Source organism: Pipistrellus kuhlii, unplaced genomic scaffold, assembly GCF_014108245.1.
Source record: "Pipistrellus kuhlii isolate mPipKuh1 unplaced genomic scaffold, mPipKuh1.p scaffold_m20_p_3, whole genome shotgun sequence".
Lineage (NCBI taxonomy): Eukaryota > Metazoa > Chordata > Mammalia > Chiroptera > Vespertilionidae > Pipistrellus > Pipistrellus kuhlii.
Genome location: NW_023425529.1, coordinates 159,660,337 through 159,682,246, shown reverse-complemented (window position 1 = coordinate 159,682,246; position 21,910 = coordinate 159,660,337). Strand labels below are relative to the sequence as shown.

General features: G+C 45.9%; 1 protein-coding gene across 1 annotated transcript in view; it reads left to right on the top strand.

Moving 5' to 3' along the window:
* The window catches only part of COL4A1 (collagen type IV alpha 1 chain), a 139,214-nt gene that overhangs the window by 107,566 nt on the left and 9,738 nt on the right, over positions 1-21,910 (top strand). The window contains exons 26-47 of the mRNA XM_036459284.2: positions 38-206; positions 3,209-3,301; positions 3,389-3,493; positions 5,809-5,906; positions 7,655-7,805; positions 8,030-8,143; positions 8,839-9,006; positions 9,117-9,206; positions 10,049-10,201; positions 10,360-10,458; positions 10,571-10,660; positions 11,587-11,726; positions 12,187-12,313; positions 12,411-12,491; positions 13,007-13,105; positions 14,184-14,234; positions 15,362-15,547; positions 16,208-16,341; positions 18,264-18,336; positions 19,117-19,188; positions 20,270-20,398; positions 21,405-21,503. Of these exons, the coding sequence (XP_036315177.1) occupies positions 38-206; positions 3,209-3,301; positions 3,389-3,493; positions 5,809-5,906; positions 7,655-7,805; positions 8,030-8,143; positions 8,839-9,006; positions 9,117-9,206; positions 10,049-10,201; positions 10,360-10,458; positions 10,571-10,660; positions 11,587-11,726; positions 12,187-12,313; positions 12,411-12,491; positions 13,007-13,105; positions 14,184-14,234; positions 15,362-15,547; positions 16,208-16,341; positions 18,264-18,336; positions 19,117-19,188; positions 20,270-20,398; positions 21,405-21,503 (2,521 nt within the window). The remainder of the gene's footprint in view (positions 1-37; positions 207-3,208; positions 3,302-3,388; positions 3,494-5,808; positions 5,907-7,654; positions 7,806-8,029; positions 8,144-8,838; positions 9,007-9,116; positions 9,207-10,048; positions 10,202-10,359; positions 10,459-10,570; positions 10,661-11,586; positions 11,727-12,186; positions 12,314-12,410; positions 12,492-13,006; positions 13,106-14,183; positions 14,235-15,361; positions 15,548-16,207; positions 16,342-18,263; positions 18,337-19,116; positions 19,189-20,269; positions 20,399-21,404; positions 21,504-21,910) is intronic.

The following is a 21,910-nucleotide window of genomic DNA, read 5'->3' as shown; positions in this document are numbered from 1 at the left end:
TCTAATAACAAGATTTCTTTTTCTTGTTTCATCTCAGGGCTCAGCGGGATTAAAAGGAGACCGTGGCCCCCCTGGAGGAGTTGGATTTCCCGGCAGTCGTGGTGACATCGGCCCTCCTGGGCCTCCAGGGTTTGGCCCAAGTGGCCCCGCTGGTGACAAAGGACAAGCGGGCTTTCCGGGAAATCCCGGACCCCCCGGCCAGCCAGGTGAGGCCTGAGGACCTCAGGTGCAGCACAAAGATGCACAGGGGTCCTGGGCTTAGTGATGTGGGCATGTGGGTTTGGTTTCAGTTCTTCCAGAAGCGGCCCTGGCAAGTCCTTCTTTGGCCTTTTTGTACATTCATTTGTATATAAGATTAGAGGCCCAAGGCATGAAATGCGTGCACTTGGGGTGGAGAATCACTCAGCCTGGATTGCGAGAGGGTGCAGGCCAGCCCAATGGACCCCCACTGGTGCAGGATTGGGGCCAGGGAGGGACATGGGAGGTTGGCCTGCTGGGGTGGACCTGTGGGCATATTCAGCCTATCTTGTTCAGTCCCGATCAGTCAGACTCAGCAGCAAACTAACCTACTGGTCAGACTGTCTGCCCCCTGGTGGTCAGTGCACTTCATAGTGAGCAGTTGAGTGGCCTTAGTATTTAATTAGCATATTATGCTTTGATTGGTTGAATGGCTGACTGAATGACCAGACACTTAGCATATTAGGCTTTTATGATATAGGATGGGCCAGATAGTATGTAGGATAGGGCTGAAAAGCATTTGAATATATAGATGATTTTCCTTATAATAAATATATAGCCTATACCAGCTAAAGTCAACCTTTTTTTATGTGGGAGTGATTTCAACATAAGCCTTTTTTTTTTTTTTTTTTTTTTTTTTTTTTTTTTTTTTTTTTTTTTCTCATCTGTTTTCAGTGTTTCCCATGCACAGTCAGTCCATTTTGGCTTCTGGATATCCCATGCAGTGTACTCTGACTGTTGATTAATTCTATAGCAGTGTCAACTTCATTATTGATATTTAATTTCATGTTGGTTTTAGTCACTTGCTGACTGTTTTTTTCTGTGACTGTTTGTGCGAGGCACTGTGCTTAGTGGTGATCAGAGTGATAAGGGAGACAGACATGGCCCTGCCCCCCTGGAGCTCACTGTCCAGGGTTTGGCAGAGCACGTGGAGAAAGGACTAAGTGCGGGCTTCACACAGGCATGCTGTATTTCAGCTTTATTATCAGGGACAGGTGCACAAGGGGAAGCCCCGGGTCTTGCACACAATAGGCTCCTAATAAGTTATCAGTAGAATATGATTCAGGGTAGAAATGAACACTCACATCTTTCCCTAGAAAATCATCTGGAATGAGAAGAGGAGAGGCTGGGAATGGCTTGGGTATAGAGAGGCTGGGAATAGGCTTAGTGAAGTGTGCTTCACTAAGACATGTTTTCAAAGCTGTAAACAATGAATGAAAGGACTTTGGGTGGTTAAAACTGTGTGACTAGATAGTAAACATTGAAAAATATAATAACTAAGTAGCTGGATAACCAAACTATCCAACAAGAACTCTGTAGCAGTGATTACATTATGGCCTTCTTGCTTATAGATTTGCCAATTCTGTCGTCAGTCATACATCTAGCCCAAGTTTTATCAATTCCTGTGCCCATGGGGAACTGTTTCCTTATTAAAACATAGTATAAAGTTTATAAGCATTCTGACCCAGAAAGTATTAGCCAGTCTTTGATGGAAGTCCAAGTTTAGCATCCTAATATATCTGTTATTATTATCATTGTCATTGTTTGTAAGAACATTGATTGCTTAGCACCAAATTATGACTCACTGATAATTGTTTTCTGTTTAATAAAATATATCTCTTTGTGACTCCTTTAGGGCAGTCACTGAGTTTGACTTAGAAAAATCCCCAGTCTTAGAAAAGACACCTTTGATCACTTCCCTTCAGCTCCTTATCCCAAAATCTACATATTAAGTGTTCTTTGTACTTCTGGGATTTGAAAACTTATAGAGCTACAAAATTGAATCAGACCTTTTTCTGAAGGCCAGAAACTACTATCAGAAAAACCAAAACTGGGGTACATCTAGATATATTCTGGTAGGATGGGAAAAAAGGCATTGTTGACAGTGCTGTTGGTCTTTCCCCGTATTCTGTAGCGTTTCTTAGCCACCCAGACCCAGTCAGCTTTTGGATTAGAAATCTGACCTTCTTTGATCTGCCAGAACTGTTTACTCTGTGACCATAAAAGTCTCCATCTCAGAGGTAGAGCTGATAGCAAATACATGTTGGAATCAGTTGGGAGGCATTTCCCATACTCTATAGCTCAAGAATGTGTTGGCTGTCACTGGGAGATCCTACATATCTTGAATTGTCGTAAGGCCTGTGAAGAGTTGCTGCACAGATTCCTGGAGATGATCCCTTTGGTCCTTTTTTATATATATATATATTTTATTGATTTTTTTATAGAGAGGAAGGGAGAGAGATAGAGAGCTAGAAATGTCGATGAGAGAGAAACATCGACCAGCTGCCTCCTGCACACCCCCTACCAGGGATGTGCCCGCAACTAAAGTACATGCCCCTGACCGGAATTGAACCTGGGACCCCTCAGTCTGAAGACCGACGCTCTACCACTGAGCCAAACCGGTTTTGGCTGGTCCTTTCTTAATAGCTAAATCCTGACGCCCCTCGGATCTACTAGGCACGAATGCCCTGGGGGCTGGGCTGGTACCTCCTAACTTGTGTTGGTCTCAACAGCACACATCTGTCCAGCTGCACTGTTACCAGTAATGCATAACCATCCATGCAGGACACTGTGAAGATAACTTACTACCAGATGAACATAGGTTAGGTTGTTCTCAATGCAACTCAGAATTACTTGAGAATTTGACAGAAAACAGTAGAAGTGTTTTGACTTCTTGAGACAGACTAAAGAAGAAATTCTCCAGGCCCGTCTCACCTTTTGTCATGGCAGGCCTTTCAGATTTTCTTGATTCTTACTTTGGATCATGAAGGTATTCTTTAGTCAGACAAATCTAGGTCACTCTGGACATACATTTTAGGGTGAGGAGGAACAACACTCTGTGAAAGATTCTAGAAAAATAGAGGGAAGAAATGGAGGTGTGCAGATGGAGGCGTCTGTCCAGGCACACAAAGGACACTCAGAGGACGCAATGCTGGGCTAACACGATGTCCTTGCTCTTTTTTCTCCTCAGGTCTCAGGGGTGAAGCAGGACGAGTCATGCCTCTACCTGGCCCCCCTGGGGCAGATGGACTTCCAGGTTCCCCAGGTTTCCAAGGGCCCCAAGGTACTTTTAAGTTCTACTTCCCCTGGAGGTGGAATTGGAACATTCTCAGGTTTTCCTCATGCTGATCATTGGTCTTGCCCACAACAGGTGACCGAGGTTTCCCTGGAACCCCAGGGAGGCCTGGCCTTCCAGGAGAGAAGGGTGCTGTTGGCCAGGCGGGAATTGGATTTCCAGGGCCTCCAGGCCCCAAAGGTGAGCCTGCAGGACGAGCCCAACCATGAGTGGGACCATAGCTCCCATAGTGTTCATCCCCTGGCTGGTCAGCACCCAGGGCTGTGCTCTCTCTGGTCACCTTCACTTGAACTTACGATAGTACCAGGCCATGGTCATGAAGACACTATGCGCGTAGTGACTGTGCAGATAGGGGAAGGCTTGCCAATGACCTCACAGTACATGGATGTCAGTCACTAAAGCCATGAGTGAAATGGTGCCTGCAACAGAGTTGCTTGGTTGGTGGATTTGGAACATTAGGGGACTGGAAGTTGCCCAGGAAGCTGGCAGATGATACATGCATTTAAACTCACCCAGAGGGAATTCTCTGTCATCAGTGAAGGAAATGCACAGCCAGTGGGAACTCCACCTGACTGGGGTAGGAAGTCAGAAGGAAGGTAATGGGGCAGGTGGGGGGTATGAGGAGGCTTCAGTCTTGGGGGGCAAGGCCTCTGCACATGGGGCTAGTATCCCCACAGGGTGCTGTCATTTTAGAACCAGTACTTCTTTCTGAAAGTTGTAAGGAAGTAAAGAGGACAGTTTCGCCGTTTTGGTTGCTTTCTTACTCAACTAGTCCTTCGGGTAGACCCTGGCATATAGATATGCCATAACCAACATGGTCAGAGCTGCAAAGGTGTTATGAGCAATAGGGAGTGTGTCTTTCCCATTTGGATGGGCATCATGGCCCCAGTTTCACTGGCCATTTGGCCCAAACTGAGTTTAAAGACTTGTCAGCCTGGGCATCCTTCAGCAACCCGCAGCTGCTGTCTGCTGATATCTTCCCGCAAAAGAACTGTTGGCCCAGAAAGGAACTCACTACAGACTGATTCATTGCCTCTCAGCATAACCATTATGGCTTGTTGCAGTTTAGGTTCTTACAAGGGTATTTCTTGGATCACATGATCTCACACATCTAGAGGAAATAATGAACAACACAAACAGACCCAGAGAAAGAGAACCAGTGATCAGACTCTCAAACCTCAGAGGAAAAGTAAGGGAGGATGGGGGTAAGGGGAAGAGATCAACCAAAGGACTTGTGTGCATACATATGGGCCTAGCCAGTGGCCATGGACAACGGGGCAGTGGGGTAGGGCATATCTAGGAAGGGGTTTGGGATGGGAATGGGGGAATAAGGACAATTATGTGAGACCATAATCAATAAAAATAAAAAGTAAAAAAATAAAAATAAAAATAAATAAAAATAGCTCACAAAAAAAAAAAAAAAAAAAAGACTTGTCAGCCTTCTGGCTTTGTGTCTAGAGGCATGCATCACACCTGCTGTCATGGTAACAGCCTAGACATTTGGCAGACCAGATATAGCAGCCTGCTTCCTCCTGGAGCCACATAATAACCATCTATGTGCGTGGCTACGTCTGTCAGGTGTAAAGAGCAGAAGGCCCTTGATGACCCTCCAAGTTCATGGAGGAAGGCATAGGCCTTCTCTATGTTCATGGACCCCACTATATTTCATATGAGAGCCATACCATTGCCATCATGACAGGTAAAGTTTAACTGGTAAAGGTCTTTATTAGAAGCCCTTTGCCCACATCTCGAGAAGCTGCTTGGATGCAGATGCTGGTGGGCGGTTAGGTCCACTCTCTGTTGGGGCCCCTCAACACAACAGCCCCATAGCAGGTGCCATTGAGGTGTGTGCTTTTGCAAACTTATAAATGGCTGCAGGTCATGGACCGCCGCATCCCACAGGAGGGGTGTAAACCATTGTGTCTTAGACTTCACTGCACACAGGAGCCATGTGGCCAGCTGTGCGAAAGTCTATGAGAACCTTCGGGTTGGGTGGGACCCAGCCTCTAAATGTCACCACGTGCCTTCAGTGTGCTGCAGCCTCATTTGCGAACCAGTGCTTCTCAAACTTGAACACATCCAGGGATCACAAGAGGTCTGGTGAAAATGTGGACCAGCTTCCATACCTCTCTAGCAGGGCAACAGCACTGTTCTTCAAGCATGGCCACACTTGGGTAGTAAGAGTTTAAAGTGCCTTTCTCAGTCTGCAAACACCAAGGTGTTTGTTGTTTGTTGTTTGTTTGGGGGAGTCAGACAGGAGCAAGAAAATGTCAGTGAGTAGAAGAAAGGGGAGGATTGCTCTGAGTGGGTTATGGCCCCTGAGGTGGCACCGGTGGCATTGCCATGACCAGATGGTCTCATCTTCTTCTTAGAACCACCTTGATGGGTCTTCCTTTTTGTTGGCCACCTCCAATCAGTTGCCCCTGAGCAAGTGTAAAAGAAGTGAAGAAAGTGGGAAATATTGTGTTCAATATTATTTTGTTTCTTTAAAATAGGTGTTGATGGCTTGCCTGGAGATCTGGGACTTCCTGGGAATCCAGGTCGCCCAGGAATTAATGGTTTCCCTGGCAACCCAGGTCCGCCCGGCCAGAAGGTGGGTACTGAGTGTTCTCTGGATGGCTGTGTCCTCCAGCGTTGTGATTAGGTGGGCACATACAATGTGGCTAGTAATCTCACGGGCTTTGTGGGATCAGCATGTGTTGGTTTTTTAATAAAATAGCATAGAGTAGAAAATACCAAAGTACACAGCACATAGTAGTAAATGTTTTGGGGAAAACCATCTGTTTCCACTTTATGAGTATGCTCTTGCTTGTGTGTGTGTACTGCATCTCAACATACAATGTCTGTCTTATTGTGGGTGGCAGAAGAAAGCTGTTTGAAAGCCACTGTCCTACAAGCTGTACTAGCCCCTCAGGAAGGTCTAATGTTCCTCAGCCTCTGCATTATTGACTTTTTGGTCCAGTGATTATTTATTTATTTGTTTGTTTGTTTGTTTGTTTAGTGTGTGGTGAGGGCTGCCCTAAACATTTGGGATCTTTAGTAGCCTCCTCCGTGATACTTAAGGAGCATGCCATACCCACCCTAGTTGTGACCACCAAAAATATCTCCGGATATTGCCAAATGTCATCCGAGGGCAAAATGGCCCTGGTTGGGAACCCCTGGGCTAGTGTGACTTTAGGTCTTTCCTTGCCCTCAAACATCCCCTCTGCCCACTTGCTGACTGTTGAAATTCTGCTCAGTAGGTGTAACTGACTCTCGGTTAGATCCATTTCTGTTCTGATGATGAGGAAGGGAAGTGAAATTCCCCGAAGGCAACAGTCCTAAAAGGGAGAAAGGGCCAAGAACAGTCCCTTGTCAATGTAGAACTCGGCTGGCTGTTTCCTTTGCTCTGAGGAGTTCAGGGAAAGCTGCGGGGATCGGGCAGAGGTGCAGGGAGGCAGCTGCGCCTCAGTGACTCCTGGTACCTCTTTCCTGAGAAACATCTAACTTCCTGGTGTCCCTGCTCCATGTGGCTAAGCACAAGAGGGGACTCCGGAATTCTTATCTTTATAGAACACTCCTAACCTGCACTTGATTTGAACATTAGTCAGCGATGGTGGCAGGTGGATCATCTTAACTCTGTGGTTAGTAAAGGCCAAATGCACATGGAATTAGGGATTTGGTTCATGACTTAAAACACTGTGCTTTTTCAAATATCCCTTGGATTGAGTTCCTGGCACTTTGCAAATTTCCTGCTGGGATGTGTAGAGAAGTCACCAATGCCCCCTCTTGTCCAGTCCTCATCTGAAAGTTGTCACCAACAGTGGACACCAGAGGGCACTGTGACGGACACAATGGCCACCGACTGCTTCACACAGCGCCTACATTGGGACTGTTTGGAAAGCACTCTCGGGCTCTCAAGATACTTCCTTTATTTTTATTTGTTAAAGCCCTTTGACTCATGAAATAGATTTAAATGTTTATTTGATGTGAAAGCCTTCGTTAAAGCAAAAACTACACAAAGGGTGTCCTGTTCCTGTGCTGGAACTTTTCCTCTTTTACGAAAATATCTATTAGCTGGGTCACCAATCACACTCAGACAAGTCATTGGGGGTGGGGGTGAGGGGTTTCCTCTCTTTCTTTGTAAAATGAAAACGACAAAAATTGTCTACCTTTTTGGGCCGTAGTGAGATCGAAAGGAAATAGTAGATGTGAGGAAGCTTTGCAAACAGAAGCGGATTGGGCAGGTGTTATTGAGAGCACCATGGAATCAGTTAGCAGTCTGCACTTTTGCTCTTGGCTGATAAAATCATGGGCTTTGCTGCTGGTGAACTTGCTTCTCTGTGCTTTGGGGCTTTCCAGGGAGAGCCCGGGATTGGCCTGCCAGGACTCAAAGGAGCTCCAGGTCTTCCAGGCACTCCTGGCACACCTGGGGAGAAGGGGAACATCGGGGGACCAGGCATTCCTGGAGAGCATGGAGCCATCGGGCCCCCCGGCCTTCAGGGGATGAGAGGTAACTTCTTACAAGTAAATCTGGGCTGTGCATAGACTGGGTCTACTTATTTTGTGTCCTCAGAGCACCTATTAGGCTCTTAGTGTGTATTTGGTGAATGAATGATGAAAGGCCTAGAGCATATGGCTTTCTGTTGTTGTGGCTCATTGTACAGGTAGGTAGTGTGTGCTATGAAACATGCTGTGGTCCCCATGCAGTTTACTCACAGTTTCTTCCCCATCCAGGTGACCCGGGACCTCCTGGATCACAAGGTCCCAAAGGAGCTCCCGGAGTTCCTGGAGTTGGTCCCCCTGGATTGATGGGCCCCCCCGGGAGACCGGGACCGCCAGGATCCTCAGGTGACGTGACATTCTTCCAGAACGATTTCTTCCCTAAATCATATTCATAACGGGATAGGAGCTGATGCTGGAGTTTCCACAAAGTTAGCAGAATCTGTGAATAAAGAGGTGAAAAGTGAATTCTGTTTGTGGAAATGAGTTTGGTTGTTTGCTTCAATGTAGTCACAGGTGTCTCTCTTCTCCTGCTGGGCTTAGTTTACAAGACTTCCCCTTTATTGTGCAGTCAGTAACTTTTTCAAATTCAAAATGAGGAGATGTATATCTTCTCTGTCCATGGAAGGGTTAGTAAGTTGTATATAATCTGAGTCTACGTCTAGAAGCTTCCTTTGCCTTTGATAATAATTGTAGAGCTAAGCCAGTGATGGTGGACAATGGCAAGACAATCAGTGACAAGCGGTTGAAGAGAAGCTAATATTAGGTCTAAACACTGCGGAGAGATGGGATGGTGTTTTGAGTGCTAATTACTGACTACTGATGGCAGAAAGGAGGGACTTTTTCTTGGGACATTTGTTTATCCATTGGCTACCTCAGTAACCCCAAACACCTCTCTCTGGGAAGGTGACAACCAGCCCAACCTCCAGCATGGGCAGGTTCACTTACTTTCTGCAGAAAGTAGCCACTAAGCTCAGTCATGTGCATTGCCTGACCACACTGTAAGTTCTGCTAAAGGTTATTTGCTCTTCACCTACCTTCAGGCCCTCCTGGAGTGAAAGGAGAGAAGGGTTTCCCCGGATTTCCAGGCCTGGACATGCCAGGACCCAAAGGAGATAAAGGCACTCAGGGCCTCCCTGGCCTGACTGGACATTCGGGACTTCCTGGTCCTCCTGGACAGCAGGGGACACCAGGACTGCCTGGGTTTCAAGGTAAATGATCTGTGAACTCCTGCCCCAAAGTGATGCTGAGGCAGCACCTTACCTCATCGTGACCCTTACCACATGTCCTCAGCATTCACAGTCCTTCCTTCTGGCTACAGGTCTCAAGGGAGAGATGGGCGTCATGGGGACCCCGGGACAGCCTGGCTCTCCAGGACCAGCGGGCACGCCAGGATTTCCGGGTGAAAAAGGTGGGGATCTGATAACTTCAGAAAAGCCTGTCTCAATGCTTCTTGGGAAATTCTGCAATGGTTATAGATGATGCTTCATTTCAAGAGGCAAAAGAAAGAAGTTAAGAAGATCAAGCAAGGGATCTGAAAGATTCCTTTTACAGTAGGAATTCATGCTGCACAGGTTGTGTGCTCTGCCAACAAATCAGAGAGGAGACAAGTTTCGGGTGTTTCTTATTGGCACAGTTAATTCATTTTCTTTCTCTCTCTCTCTCTCTCTCTCTCTTTTTTTTTTTTTGAGAAATGGTGGAATCTTCAGTCATGTAAGGTCACAGAAGCTGAATTCTTAGACTCAGATGAACAAACTGGGCAAATTTATGTCTTAATTTTTATTTCTTATCTTGCTATTTTAATTTGGTCCCAAATAACATTTAAAAAATGACTTTGCATGTGAGACATAAAAATGGTGATTTGGTTGATTTGTTTAGTAGAATAGGAAAATTCCTCTTTTATTAGTTTGTATAGAATTGAGTGGCACCATGAACAGGAGTGATAAAGATATTTAGAGAGCAGAGGAAGTCGACATTATTTAAACTAATAAGTAAAGTTGCAAATATTAGAATTGTTAGCAAAGAATGAATTCTAGAAAATGGCTTTATTGTTCATTGACCTGGGTCAGATTCTTCTAGATAACTCGAAACCAAAGATAACACTTACCATTTAATGCCATTTCTGGGTAGTCCATTAGTTCTTTACACTTTCTTTCTCAGTTGTTTCCACTAGCCAGAAAGAATGCCACACTTCGTCACTGCCTCTGAGATACTTGGTCACATCTCACTGGTTGCCTTCTCTTCCCTCTATAGGGGACCATGGCTTTCCGGGCTCTGTAGGACCCAGGGGAGACCCGGGTGTCAAGGGTGAAAAAGGAGCTGTCGGTCTCCCTGGCAAACCTGGGACCATGGATAAACTTGACACGGAAATGATGAAGGGTGACAAGGGCGATCCAGGAGAAAAAGGTAACCTGGCAGGAGCTTTTAACAATGGTGATAGAACAACTTGCCTAACCAGTGGTTTGGTTCTCCACCTGTAATATCAAACCAACCCATGTTTCTGCAGCACTGCCCTATTTCAAGTAGGCATGGCTCCTCACTATTCTCTCATGTGTGTTCTGTAGGACAAATTGGCCCAATTGGTGACAAAGGATCTCGAGGAGACCCTGGGACCCCAGGAGTGCCTGGAAAGGATGGCCAAGCAGGGCATCCTGGGCAGCCAGGTATGAAGTGGAGTTCAACTTCACCAGCAAGACAGGCCCTCATGCTGAGAAAATGCTGATGGGCACATTTCGCGGGTATTAACCTGTTTGGTTTTCCTCTTCATTATTTTAGGACCTAAAGGTGATCCAGGCATTAGCGGAACCCCAGGTTCTCCAGGACTTCCTGGACCCAAAGGATCAGTTGGTGGAATGGGCCTGCCAGGTATGTTGGGTTTGGAAGAGGAGTCTTCTTTCTGGTCAATGCACAAGCATTGCTGCAGGCTGAGGACATAATCTAGGCCTGTGGTCAGCAAACTCAGTTAACAGAGCCATAGTTTGCCGACCACTGATCTAGGCAGATGTGTCTTTTACACAAACACACATCTTTATTTTTTTTATGGTCTCCTACCTGGAGGTGAATGGGATTTGGCTGAGACTATGACCATGGCTAAAAAACAAAAGTCACAATTTAATAACAAAACGTGGGCTGTACACCATCAACTTTTGATGATCTCATGCTGCTAAAGCCCTTTGACGTTAGCTCAGCAGAATTCTCTGGGCCCCTCTGCCCCAGTTCTGAACTGGCTTCAGCACTTTGCTGCCAGCATTTGTTCTGGTGACAGCAGCCAGAGAGGAGGCATGTGAGAGAAGGCAGAGAGCTCAGGACTCAGGTTGGGGTGCTAATGCAGACAATTTGCTACCGACCAGGCGGGAAACATCTAGGTTTCTGGTTGCACTTACTTATAAGTAGGTTTGGCTACTCACATACATTACGAAACCAAGTACACGTGTAACTCTTCAAGGCCTGTCTCACACCTCTCTGATTCGTTCAGCTGATGAGAGTTGATTGTAGAATGTGGAACATAAAAACCATTTCTCACATTGTTGTAGAAGTAAATATGCTAAGCAGTTCATGTATTTCTTGTCTTTTTATGAAACTATTGTCTCTAAAACATAGGAGAAATGTTTTCTTGTGTGGCTTTTCCTGGGTTGGGGGACTGGCTTCTGCCAGGATGACTTACAGATGAATAAATGAAGGGACACATCTCCCTTTATTCTAGTCAGGGTTGGTTGTCAAGGTGCTATTAAATTTTTAACTATTAGCACCTGCTCCTCACATATTTAAGTTCCCATTGTTTGTGTTTGTAGGATCACCTGGAGAGAAAGGTGTGCCTGGAATCCCCGGCTCACAGGGGGTCCCTGGCTTACCTGGAGAGAAAGGAGCAAAAGGGGAGAAGGGGCAGGCCGGTCTGCCTGGCATTGGAATTCCCGGACTGCCTGGGGAAAAGGTAACCGCAGCCTGCACGGAAACCACCATCCAAGTGGAAATCCTTCCTTAGGAATTTTCAGGAAGCATCTTGGTACATTAAATGAACCATAACAGAACCATGTCCCTCAGCTTATTATCAGTTGCCTCTCTTCTCTACTTTCATTCGTGACCCTGTCCCAAGGAAAAATCTGGAAACTTGTTGAGAAGCAAGGGTGGCAGCAAGCTGTCACCGGAGAGGGAAAGAGAGCGGGGGAGCGTGAAGTAATGTGAGAAATAGGCCGAGAGTTGGCTCCTTTGCTCTGGGTTGTTGGTTTTTCCTGTTTCCAGGTGTGGACTTGGTCTCTTTGGGTAGAAAGCTGGAAATGAACCCCACATTGCAATCTTTATTGCACCAAAATGTATAGGATTATCCAGAAAGCATCTACAGACACATGTTCAGGGGTAGGTAGGATTTTAATGGCCCCGATTTTTACTCACAGGGAGATCAAGGGATATCAGGTTTTCCGGGCAGTCCTGGAGAGAAGGGAGAAAAAGGAAGCCTCGGGCTCCCCGGCATGCCCGGGCCTCCAGGCCCCAAAGGATCACCAGGAAGTGTTGGCTATCCAGGTAGGTGGGCTGGAGCCTTCTCCTGAGCTTGGGCTTCTGAGATGACGAAGAAAAACTCAAAGTCATGGGCATGCTGGTACTTTGTCTTTTCTTTTAGGAAGCCCTGGGCTGCCTGGGGAAAAAGGTGACAAAGGCTTCCCGGGATTGGATGGCATCCCTGGCGTCAAAGGAGAACCAGGTAGAGACCTGCTTCTTAGAACACGGACTGGGGCTCCTGGAAGAGAGGCCAAGGGGATGGCCAGGGAGGTGGGGCATCAAGCTCCCAGGGATTTATCCTCCCAGACAGCAAGTGTGGGCCCAGGTTATCCCTGCGTAACCTATGGATGATCAGAGTCAAGTCAAAACCATCACTTCACTTTTCAGATGAGCAAACTGAGCCTCAGGGGCCGGACAGGGCCTTTTTCAAGGTCTGGCCGCCCGTTGGGAATTAGAACCAAAGTCTCTGAACTGGGTTTTATAGCTATTTCCACTCCAATTGGTTCTAGAAGGAGTTTTCCCTGGATTGGCAAGAGAGGTTGATGTACGTTCTGTCCACTCTCGCCATCATTTCGGCATCGGGAGCAGTGGGGTTGCTGGCAGTGTGGAGGGGTGTGAGGAGTGAACTTGGGATATGCCTGGGAATGCACCATTTTTCACAGGCACAGCGAGCGGTGAGAGGTTCCATGCCTGACTGACATGACCTTTCTCTTCAAGGTCTTCCTGGACAGCCTGGCGCTACGGGCCCACCCGGACCGAAAGGGGAACCCGGCAATGACGGATTTCCAGGGTCCGCGGGAGAGAAGGGCGAACCAGGTACGTCCAGCTGCTGTTCCCGTTCAGAATGGGATGATTCTCTGCAGTAAACATCTCCCCAAAACTTACAGACCGGGGCTGGGTACAAAGTGGCACCGAGGCCATTCCTTCTTATAGCCCTGAAAACTGCAGCGTGGAGCAGGGCAGCAGGTCTGGATGGGAAATAGAGAAGGCAGGCAGGGGTTGTTTATTTCTTTCTCTCTCGAATACTTATGGAGATCTGTTCTTGAAACTGCTCCAGCTCTAGGTGGTGAGTGAACGAGCAGACATCAAAAGCCCAGACCATTACCTTCTTTGCTTGGCATCTCCCTCTTTAGAGAAATGGTCCCAGGGATATTTACTGTTTCCCAAACCTGCTCTGTCTCTGATTGGGTGAGGGGTGCAACTTGGGTAGTTGTGCTGGCTGCTCCTTTGGAGGGTGACAGTTGCATGCATGCTTGTAGGTAGCTGGAGGTTACCCCGGGTCAGGGACATGGGAGGAGGAAAATGCCACTGGGAAGAAGCATCCAGGGGCTTTTAGTGCTATTAGTGTCAGCCTCTTTTTTAAGTTCTTTTTTTTTTTTTTTTCATTCTGTGCACCTCACGTGTATATTATCTACACTCATTTTCCTATAAAAAAAAATTCTTAAAAAATGCGTCCACACCTTCTTCCCCCAATTTTAATCTTCCCCGAAGCACTTTCTCACACTTGTGGGATCCCCGGTGGCTGCTTCCCCAAGTGCCTCCAGCTCTCCCCTCCTCTCTGGAGAATTAGCTGTCAGTTGGATGGTTGTCTGAGAAAAGCCCATTTGTGAGTCTCCAGACAGTCATAGGAAATGAGTACTCATTTGTACCGATTATTTCTGCTAAGTGTCATAATGGTTCTGAGCTGAAAGGTACTTAGGAAGACGTACTAAATGATATCTATCTGATGAAGGGTATCCTAGGACGACTCTAGGAACATAATTTCCCTCCCATGGTGAGATTAACTAATTTCTGTGGACTGCAAACGGTACAGGGTATTGGCACTGTTTTGTGTGGTACCTGCAGATTAGCTCTTTTAGGAAAGATGAACACTGCTTCTCCCCCCCTCTCACAGGTATACCCGGAAGAGGCTCCCCAGGGTTCCCAGGGTCCAAAGGAGAGAAAGGTAACGTACGCTGAATGTGTTCTTCCTTTTCCACTCACCAAGGATGCACACGGTGCCTGCAGAACAGGGTGAACATTTCAGTGAGGCAGTTGGACATAGACAGTTGATACTGGGCTTGGTATAGTCTAATTGACATGTTTTCTGGCCCGTGACAAAACATGACATAGGGCGCTGTGTTTTGGATTCATGGTCTTGTGAGTCAGCAGAGGGAGAGGCAGGAGGGGGGCTCTGTAATCATGTCAGGTGATGGCCCTCTCTCATTCCCTTTTTAGTTTTTCCTAATCACCTTGAAATAATACTAGAATTTTTGTATTTTATTGGAAGGTTTGGGATAATATGTTTTAAACTATACATGTAGTTCTTCCCCCCCCCTCTAAAAGCTCTTGAAACACACACACACACACACACACAACTTTTAAAAGTTTCATTACTATGGACATACAATAAATTGCACTTACTTAAAGTGTGTGATTTAATGTCTTGATAAATGTATGTACCCATGAAAATATCACCACATTCAAGATAGTTAACAAACCCATCACCCCAAAAGGTTTCTGTGCTGCTTTGCCATCCTGCCTCTTCCTGCCCCCAAACATTGACCTGTTTTTCGGCACTATAGATTAGCTTGCATTTTCTAGAATTTTATAAAAGTGGAATCTTGCAATATTTTACTTTTAGTCTGTCTTTTTTCATAAGGAATAATCGTTTGAGATTCACCTGTGTTGTTGTCAATAGATCATTTTTTTCCCTTGCTGAGTGATGTTCTGTGGTGCGGACATAATGTATTTTGTTTACCCATTCACCTATTGGTGGAACAAGCCTTTAACGTTAGCAGTGCTATGACCATAGGCTTATCTGAGCAAATACTCACATGCCTTTGGCATAGAGCACTTCCTTTAAAAAGTACAATATACAATGATAGCTAAGAATGAAGGCCAGGCTCTGGTATCCTAAGCTGACTCCTCGTTAGGTTGGCTGTGGGAGGGGTGGTAATTAATCACAAGGAGAGGAAAGGGCACCCAGCTCCAGTTTTCCTCCTGGAGCCTCTGGAAGCCCCTCTCTCCTATATTCTGGGGTTTCTCTTCTTCCTGCCTTTCTCATGATCTCAACCTGTTTTTATTCTTTAGGCTCAAAGGGTGAAGTGGGCTTCCCAGGATTAGCTGGGAGCCCAGGAATTCCTGGATCCAAAGGAGAGAAAGGATTCTCGGGTCCTCCGGGACCGCAAGGACAGCCAGGATTGCCGGGAGCTCCGGGCCGCCCCATGGAGGGGCCTAAGGGAGACCGCGGCCCACAGGGACAGCCGGGCCTGCCAGGTAAGGTGTCCGACCAGGGGCAGAACTGGGGCTGAGTCAGAATGTACAAATATACACACAAGTGTAAAAGAGATTTAAATATGTACGGTCTCGATTGAGGTTTTATTTAGAAGTTGATAGCATTTATTTCAACTTGAAACTGCTTCAGGCATCAGGCCTTTGTATTCTGGTCTGGGCCAGTGCTTTTCTGTGTCCTTTCTGTCGAGGGATTCAGTATATATGACACGTGATTAAGGGAGAGGGGAGAGAGGATTGTGGGAAAGGGCTGGAGCACAAATGGCACCTGAGCTGGTTGTTTCGGCCAGATGACATCTGGCAGGCCTGCCCCTCACGGCCACGGGGACTGCTGCAGCACCGCTGCCCTTGACCCCAGCAACACAGGGCCTGTGGACACTGAGAGGGCAGTGTGTATATCCACCTTTTCTGCCCATTGAACAGATCAGATTCTTCCTTCTGGGGCACCTTAGTTTCTTTGGGGCTCACTCAGATTGATGCTGTGTTGCTACATATAGTTGGGGACAGTTGAGTGACCATAGGTATAGTGTGGTTGCATATGCAATTGGCGACAGTTGGGTGGCAGTGATGACAACCATGAGACAATGACACCCATACATAAAACCCCCCTCGCCTGACACGTGTAACTTTTGTGCCTCCCATTAGGGCCTCCGGGACCAATGGGGCCTCCAGGGCTCCCTGGGATTGATGGACTGAAAGGTGAAAGAGGAAACCCAGGCTGGCCAGGGACTCCTGGTGCTCCGGGACCCAAGGGAGACCCAGGATTCCAAGGCATGCCTGTAAGTTGTCCATTTATAGGTGTGGTTTTTGAAAAGAATCATAAAATAATATCAATATAATATGCCTCTGTGTGTGGGGGTGCATGCACGCATATATGTATCACACTCTGAAATCCTCTCTGAATCAGTTCCTTCTCTCTTGCCAGTCATCAGCCATCTTTATTGGCACCACAGTAGGCAACTATTAAACATTTTTTTACAGTCTAGTGTTATAGTGACCATTAAAGGGAAATGTTATATCACTTGAAAACACAGTTCAATGCATGGGTTTAAAAATCTACTTACAAAAAGCAAGCCTCAGTAACATAAAAATATACTCCTCATTTCTAGTCTATGTACATATATATATATAGGTGTGTGTGTGTGTGTGTGTGTGTGTGTGTGTGTGTATGCACTCATATGACATATATATCTTGAAATAAACACACACACACACACATACACACACACACACACGCGCGCCTATATATAGTTAACCCTAAACAACATGGATTTGAATGACTTATATGTGGATGTAAAAAAATAAATATACAGTCAACTCCTGTGTCCCCAGGTTTTGCATCCTCAGATTTAACCAATTATAGATTGAAAACAATATTTTTATTCTATAGTTAGGGATTCATAGATGTGGAGAGCTGATAATGTGCCTTGTTCCACTATGCCATTTAATATAAGGAACTGGAGTATCCTCCGATTTTGGTATCCGGAGAAGGTTGTGGAACCAATTCCCCATGGATACTGAGGACAACTGTAGTTAAGTTTGGGGGGAGTCAAAAGTTATATTAAAATGTTTCACTGCTCAGGAAGTTGGCACTCCCTAATCCCTGTATATATTTGTGCATCTTATTTTCGTTATGGCACCTTTTAAAATAAAGTAAAGCAAAGAAACAAATATATGTAGGAAACAATACATTTTTTTATGTATTGAGAAAGGAACTAGAAGAAAAAAAACAACTCTATTGAGTTATCAGCTAGAACATGAGATAATATTTTTAAAATACATGAATCCTATATAATAAAAAGGTAATGTGCAAATTGGCCCTAATGGCAGACTGACCTGGAAATGACTATTAGCTGTGATGCGCACTGACCACCAGAGGGCAGATGCTCAATGCAGGAGTTGCCCCCTCAGCCAGAAGCCAGCTCATGGCAGGCCAGTGCAGCGGCGGTGGTGGTGGGAGCCTTTCCCACCTTTGCAGCAGCACTAAGGATGTCCATGGGGAGTGAACCTAAGCCAGCAGGTGGACATCCCCTGAGGGCTCCCAGACTGCCAGAGGAATGTCTGACTGCCAACTTAGGCCCAATCCCCCGGGGAGCAGGTGGACATCTTCCGAGGGGTTCTGGACTGTGAGAGGGCTCAGGCTGGGCCGAAGGAGCCCCCTGAGCACATGAATTTTTGTGCACCAAGCCACTAGTATTGCTATAAAGAAAAACAATCCTTCTTTAGTCTATTTTATCTTATTTACATATTTAAAATCACTTTTCAGATAAGATATAAAGCTAATTCTAAAGAAAAATCACTATGCTTGAGTGTTTAGAAGAGAAATTTCCAGAAATGTAGTTGGTGTTGGTAGATTGATTGTTGCCATGATAAATGTTTAGGGACTCTGTTCATAGCATTGTGATCTGGGGTGGGACAGCAGAATGTAAGACTTGCACCTGCTCTGAGAGCTCACCACATAGATGGACAAGAAGAGGGGACCCAGGGAATGAAGCAGGCTGATTCAGTTACCTTGTTTTGACATACAGAGAGTTTTTGGCATTCTTTTTACATCATTCAAGACCCACAAGACACCATTTATCCACAAAGGTATCTGCAGAACATGGAGGGGTTGTCCCAGCTTCCTGATGACCAGTTACTTGAGAGACTTGCTGTTCGTCTCTTGAATGATCCCCAACTGATGTCCTCTTTGTGTGTCTAGGGGATTGGTGGTACTCCAGGAATCACAGGTGCTAAGGGTGATATGGGACCTCCAGGAGTTCCAGGTTTTCAAGGTAAGACAGTAAAGGTGATGCTGCTTAAAGACACATTTACCTATCCCTAGAACTTCCTAACGACTGGCACTTTCATATTGATAGAACCAGTATAATTATAGAACAAGTCTTGTTCTCTTCAAATTAAATATGCTATTTCTATGTGACAGCCCAATTTGTATAATGCTATATGAATGGCCGCATAAAGACGTTTTTATTTTTTTTTTATTTTTTTTACTAAGAATCAGTGGATCATTTGCATCTCAATTATTTGAATATCATTAAGAAATCATGGATTTTGGCCATTCATTAACTTATTAATATATTGAGCAACTATGTAGGGGTGCCTACCAGCGTTCAGACACTGATTCTTACTGCTGAAACAGATACATATGAATGAAAGGTACATAAAACAAGTCCTCAGCCTGCAGATATTTTGTGCTCTATTTGGGGACATATGTGAATCAGAATGTGACCAAAAACAGTACCACGTGCCCCTCCACTGTTTGTGACCATTTTGCAGTTTGTTGCATGTTTAAAAATGTGGTTTTGGGGTTCTTTCATCAAACATTTTACAGAGTGGACCAGAAGTAATACTCTTTTCTTCCATAAGCCTAAATGGAAAAATTTCACTGTGTGTATGTATATGCATGCGCACATGTGTGTGTACACACGTACATGTGTGTTGCCACACATGTATATGTGTTCGCACATGTGTGTGTGTTTACACATGTCTATGCAGATACATACTTGTGTATCTTTTGTGATTCTGAACAAAGACCACGTTGTGCTTTCTTCCAGGTCAGAAAGGTTTCCCTGGCCTTCAGGGAATTAAAGGAGACCAAGGAGACCAAGGCTTCCCTGGATCTAAAGGTAGGATGATGCGCTTCATTGGAGGGTGCCTTACGGATTTGATTGAACTCACAGCATTAGGATATTTGGTTTTACCAATGTGAAAAGGCTTGAAGGTCATTAGAAAACAGTTAATCAACCAAGTTCTTTGGTTGCTGTATTTGACTAATCTGGTAGACATGTTTACCAGTGACTTACCTTGAAGTCATAATAGGAATAACATCAATCTCGCACAAGTAGGATGAATGAATTCTGGTTGGACAGCAAGGAGTTCTTCACAGAAAGAGGTCTTCCTCTCCCCCGCACCAGGAGTCAACAGCGTGTAGTGGCTCCGCAAAGCACAGGATGATTTTAGAAGTAGTTTAATTAAGTACAGTGCATCCCGTTGTAATCTTTGCAGGGCAGACCTTATTTGTGGAGCTGTGTTTAGTTTTTTTGTTTTTGTTTTTTAAACCTCGTTCCAAGGGAGAGAATAAGCAACTGAAATGCAGTGAGTAGTGGCTTTTCAGGAAAGAAAATAAAAGGGGGAATGTGTGTGGGAGGAGTGAGAGACTTAGGGAGCGCTTGGTTGAAGAAGGGAGATTGAGGCAGACCTCAGATTCCTCTGCAAACTCTTATCATTGCACGTATTTCAAGATCTGTCACGCAGAAGGATTAAGTGTATTCACCATTAAAAAAGTAAGACCAGTGGTTATAACGTATGGTGAGGCAGATTTCGGATAAGTGTGAGAAAAACTTCCTCATTGCAAATATGGGCGCCATCCAAGTCCCAAGAGAGACGCCTGGAGAGAATGAGCATCACTTCCTGGCAGTGTTCAAGTGAGGGCCGGATGGTGGTCGTCAGGGCATCCGGCAGTTCACATCGATGACCCCCATGTGTGTTCTAGTCCCCAGGACTCAGGATTTTAGGTGAAATAATAAATGTGTGCAGGCAACATGTGTGACTTATGAGGATATGATTACTTGTGTTTTTGATGACGATTTTCCATCTGAGAAACATTCTGTTTGGATTGGGTTTCATAGTGGACTTTTCTTTGGAAGCTCTTTCGGGCACCATATGCTGACTGTGAAATTGATCAGTTGATATCCCTGTTTCCCGCAGGTCTTCCCGGTCCCCCTGGACCCCCGGGTCCCTACCAAATTGTCAAGGGGGAGCCAGGGATCCCTGGTCCTGAGGGTCCCGCCGGAATGAAAGGGTATCCGGGACCTCCAGGCCCCAAAGGGCAGCAAGGTAAGATTAACCGGGCTGTGTGGGGAAGGAAATGAGGGTCAGGAGGGAGGAGGACAGGCTTTCCTCTTCACACATGTGCCTCTGGGTAGTGACTACATCATCGCCTATTTGAATATGATTCTCTTAACCTTTCTTTGATGCATATCCAAACCAAACAAAGTTTCTGAGTGGACCTAAAACAGCCAGAATGAAATATAGGAATAGCTAGAAGAACATACAACCTAGCACATCACTTAGAAAAACATGGGTGAAAGGAACCACATAATTGTTCCCAGCTAGGACATACGGGGGGGGGGGGGGGGGTGAGTAGGAGCAGCCACATAAAACAGTAAGAACTGGAGCTCTCCAAAGTTGGTTCTAAAGCTCTACCCAACTGTCAAGACATATGTTAATTTCTGTTGTTCCCAGACATCCTAACCTATACTCTCTCTCTTATTTGGGCTAAATACTTCCCATTTTAAGAGCTATTGGAAAGGGGTGGGTGAAAAATAAAGGAGAATGAAAACATTTAGAATTGAAAGCTAGCATATAGGAAAATGTAAGTTTAAACTACCTCAGATAAAACTGCACACATGAAAAGAAATATTATCCATTGTCAGTATATCTGTTGCCTAAAAATTGTTTGAGATGCTGGAGTATGGTCAAGGGGGACACACTGGAGAAGGTAAAAATGTGTCAGATAGCTCCTCCCAGCCCACACAGCCTGCCTTTTCCAAAAACGGCCTGCCAAACAATAGCAATCATAACAGCAAGGAACTAGGGAGAGCTCTGAGTGGGATGATGTAACGTTCACCCATTCACATGTCCGTTTAGCAGCTGCTTGGGTGAACTGGGTACAGGGCTTTGCAGGAAGCAGCCGTGCTTCTCTGGGAAGACGTTTAGCTGCAGTCAGAGGCCTGCTGCTTGCCTTCCAGAAGGCTGGAGAGCACATTTCAATGGGGAAGTGAAAGATAACAGCCTTCTGCTCTCTGGGACTGGAGCCTAACCTCTCTTTGTCTTCCTTTAGGTGTGACGGGATCAGCGGGCATACCTGGACCACCAGGCAGTCCCGGCTTTGATGGTGCCCCTGGCCAGAAAGGAGAGAGGGGGCCCTCTGGACCTCCCGGTAGGTTTGCCGCTGTCTCCCAGCCTTATTCCTGTGTCTCTGGGTTAGAAGCAGTGGGCCCCGGTGTGCGGAAAACTGCAAAATGGAGTTGAAGATGTTATTTGAAAGGTTTCCAGAGAAGTCTGTTTCTTAGAAGAAATTGGATCCTGTAGAAGAGTTAAAGGGTTGTCATCGCCTTTTCTGTGTAGGGAGGCAGACGCTGATCAAAGCGCAATGTTTCCCAGATGTTGCTGAAAGGAGGCCAATTTTGATGGCCCCGTGCGGTTTTCTATGAGGGAAGCGGGCTGCAGCCTCAGAAATTCTGTTTCAGCAAAGGACAAGGGAAAGGAGATGACAATGCCAGTGCTGGCCAGAGGGCCTTGTCTGCCTGAGGTGAAGTTGGCCTGCTTCCCTAGGAAGCAGGAACT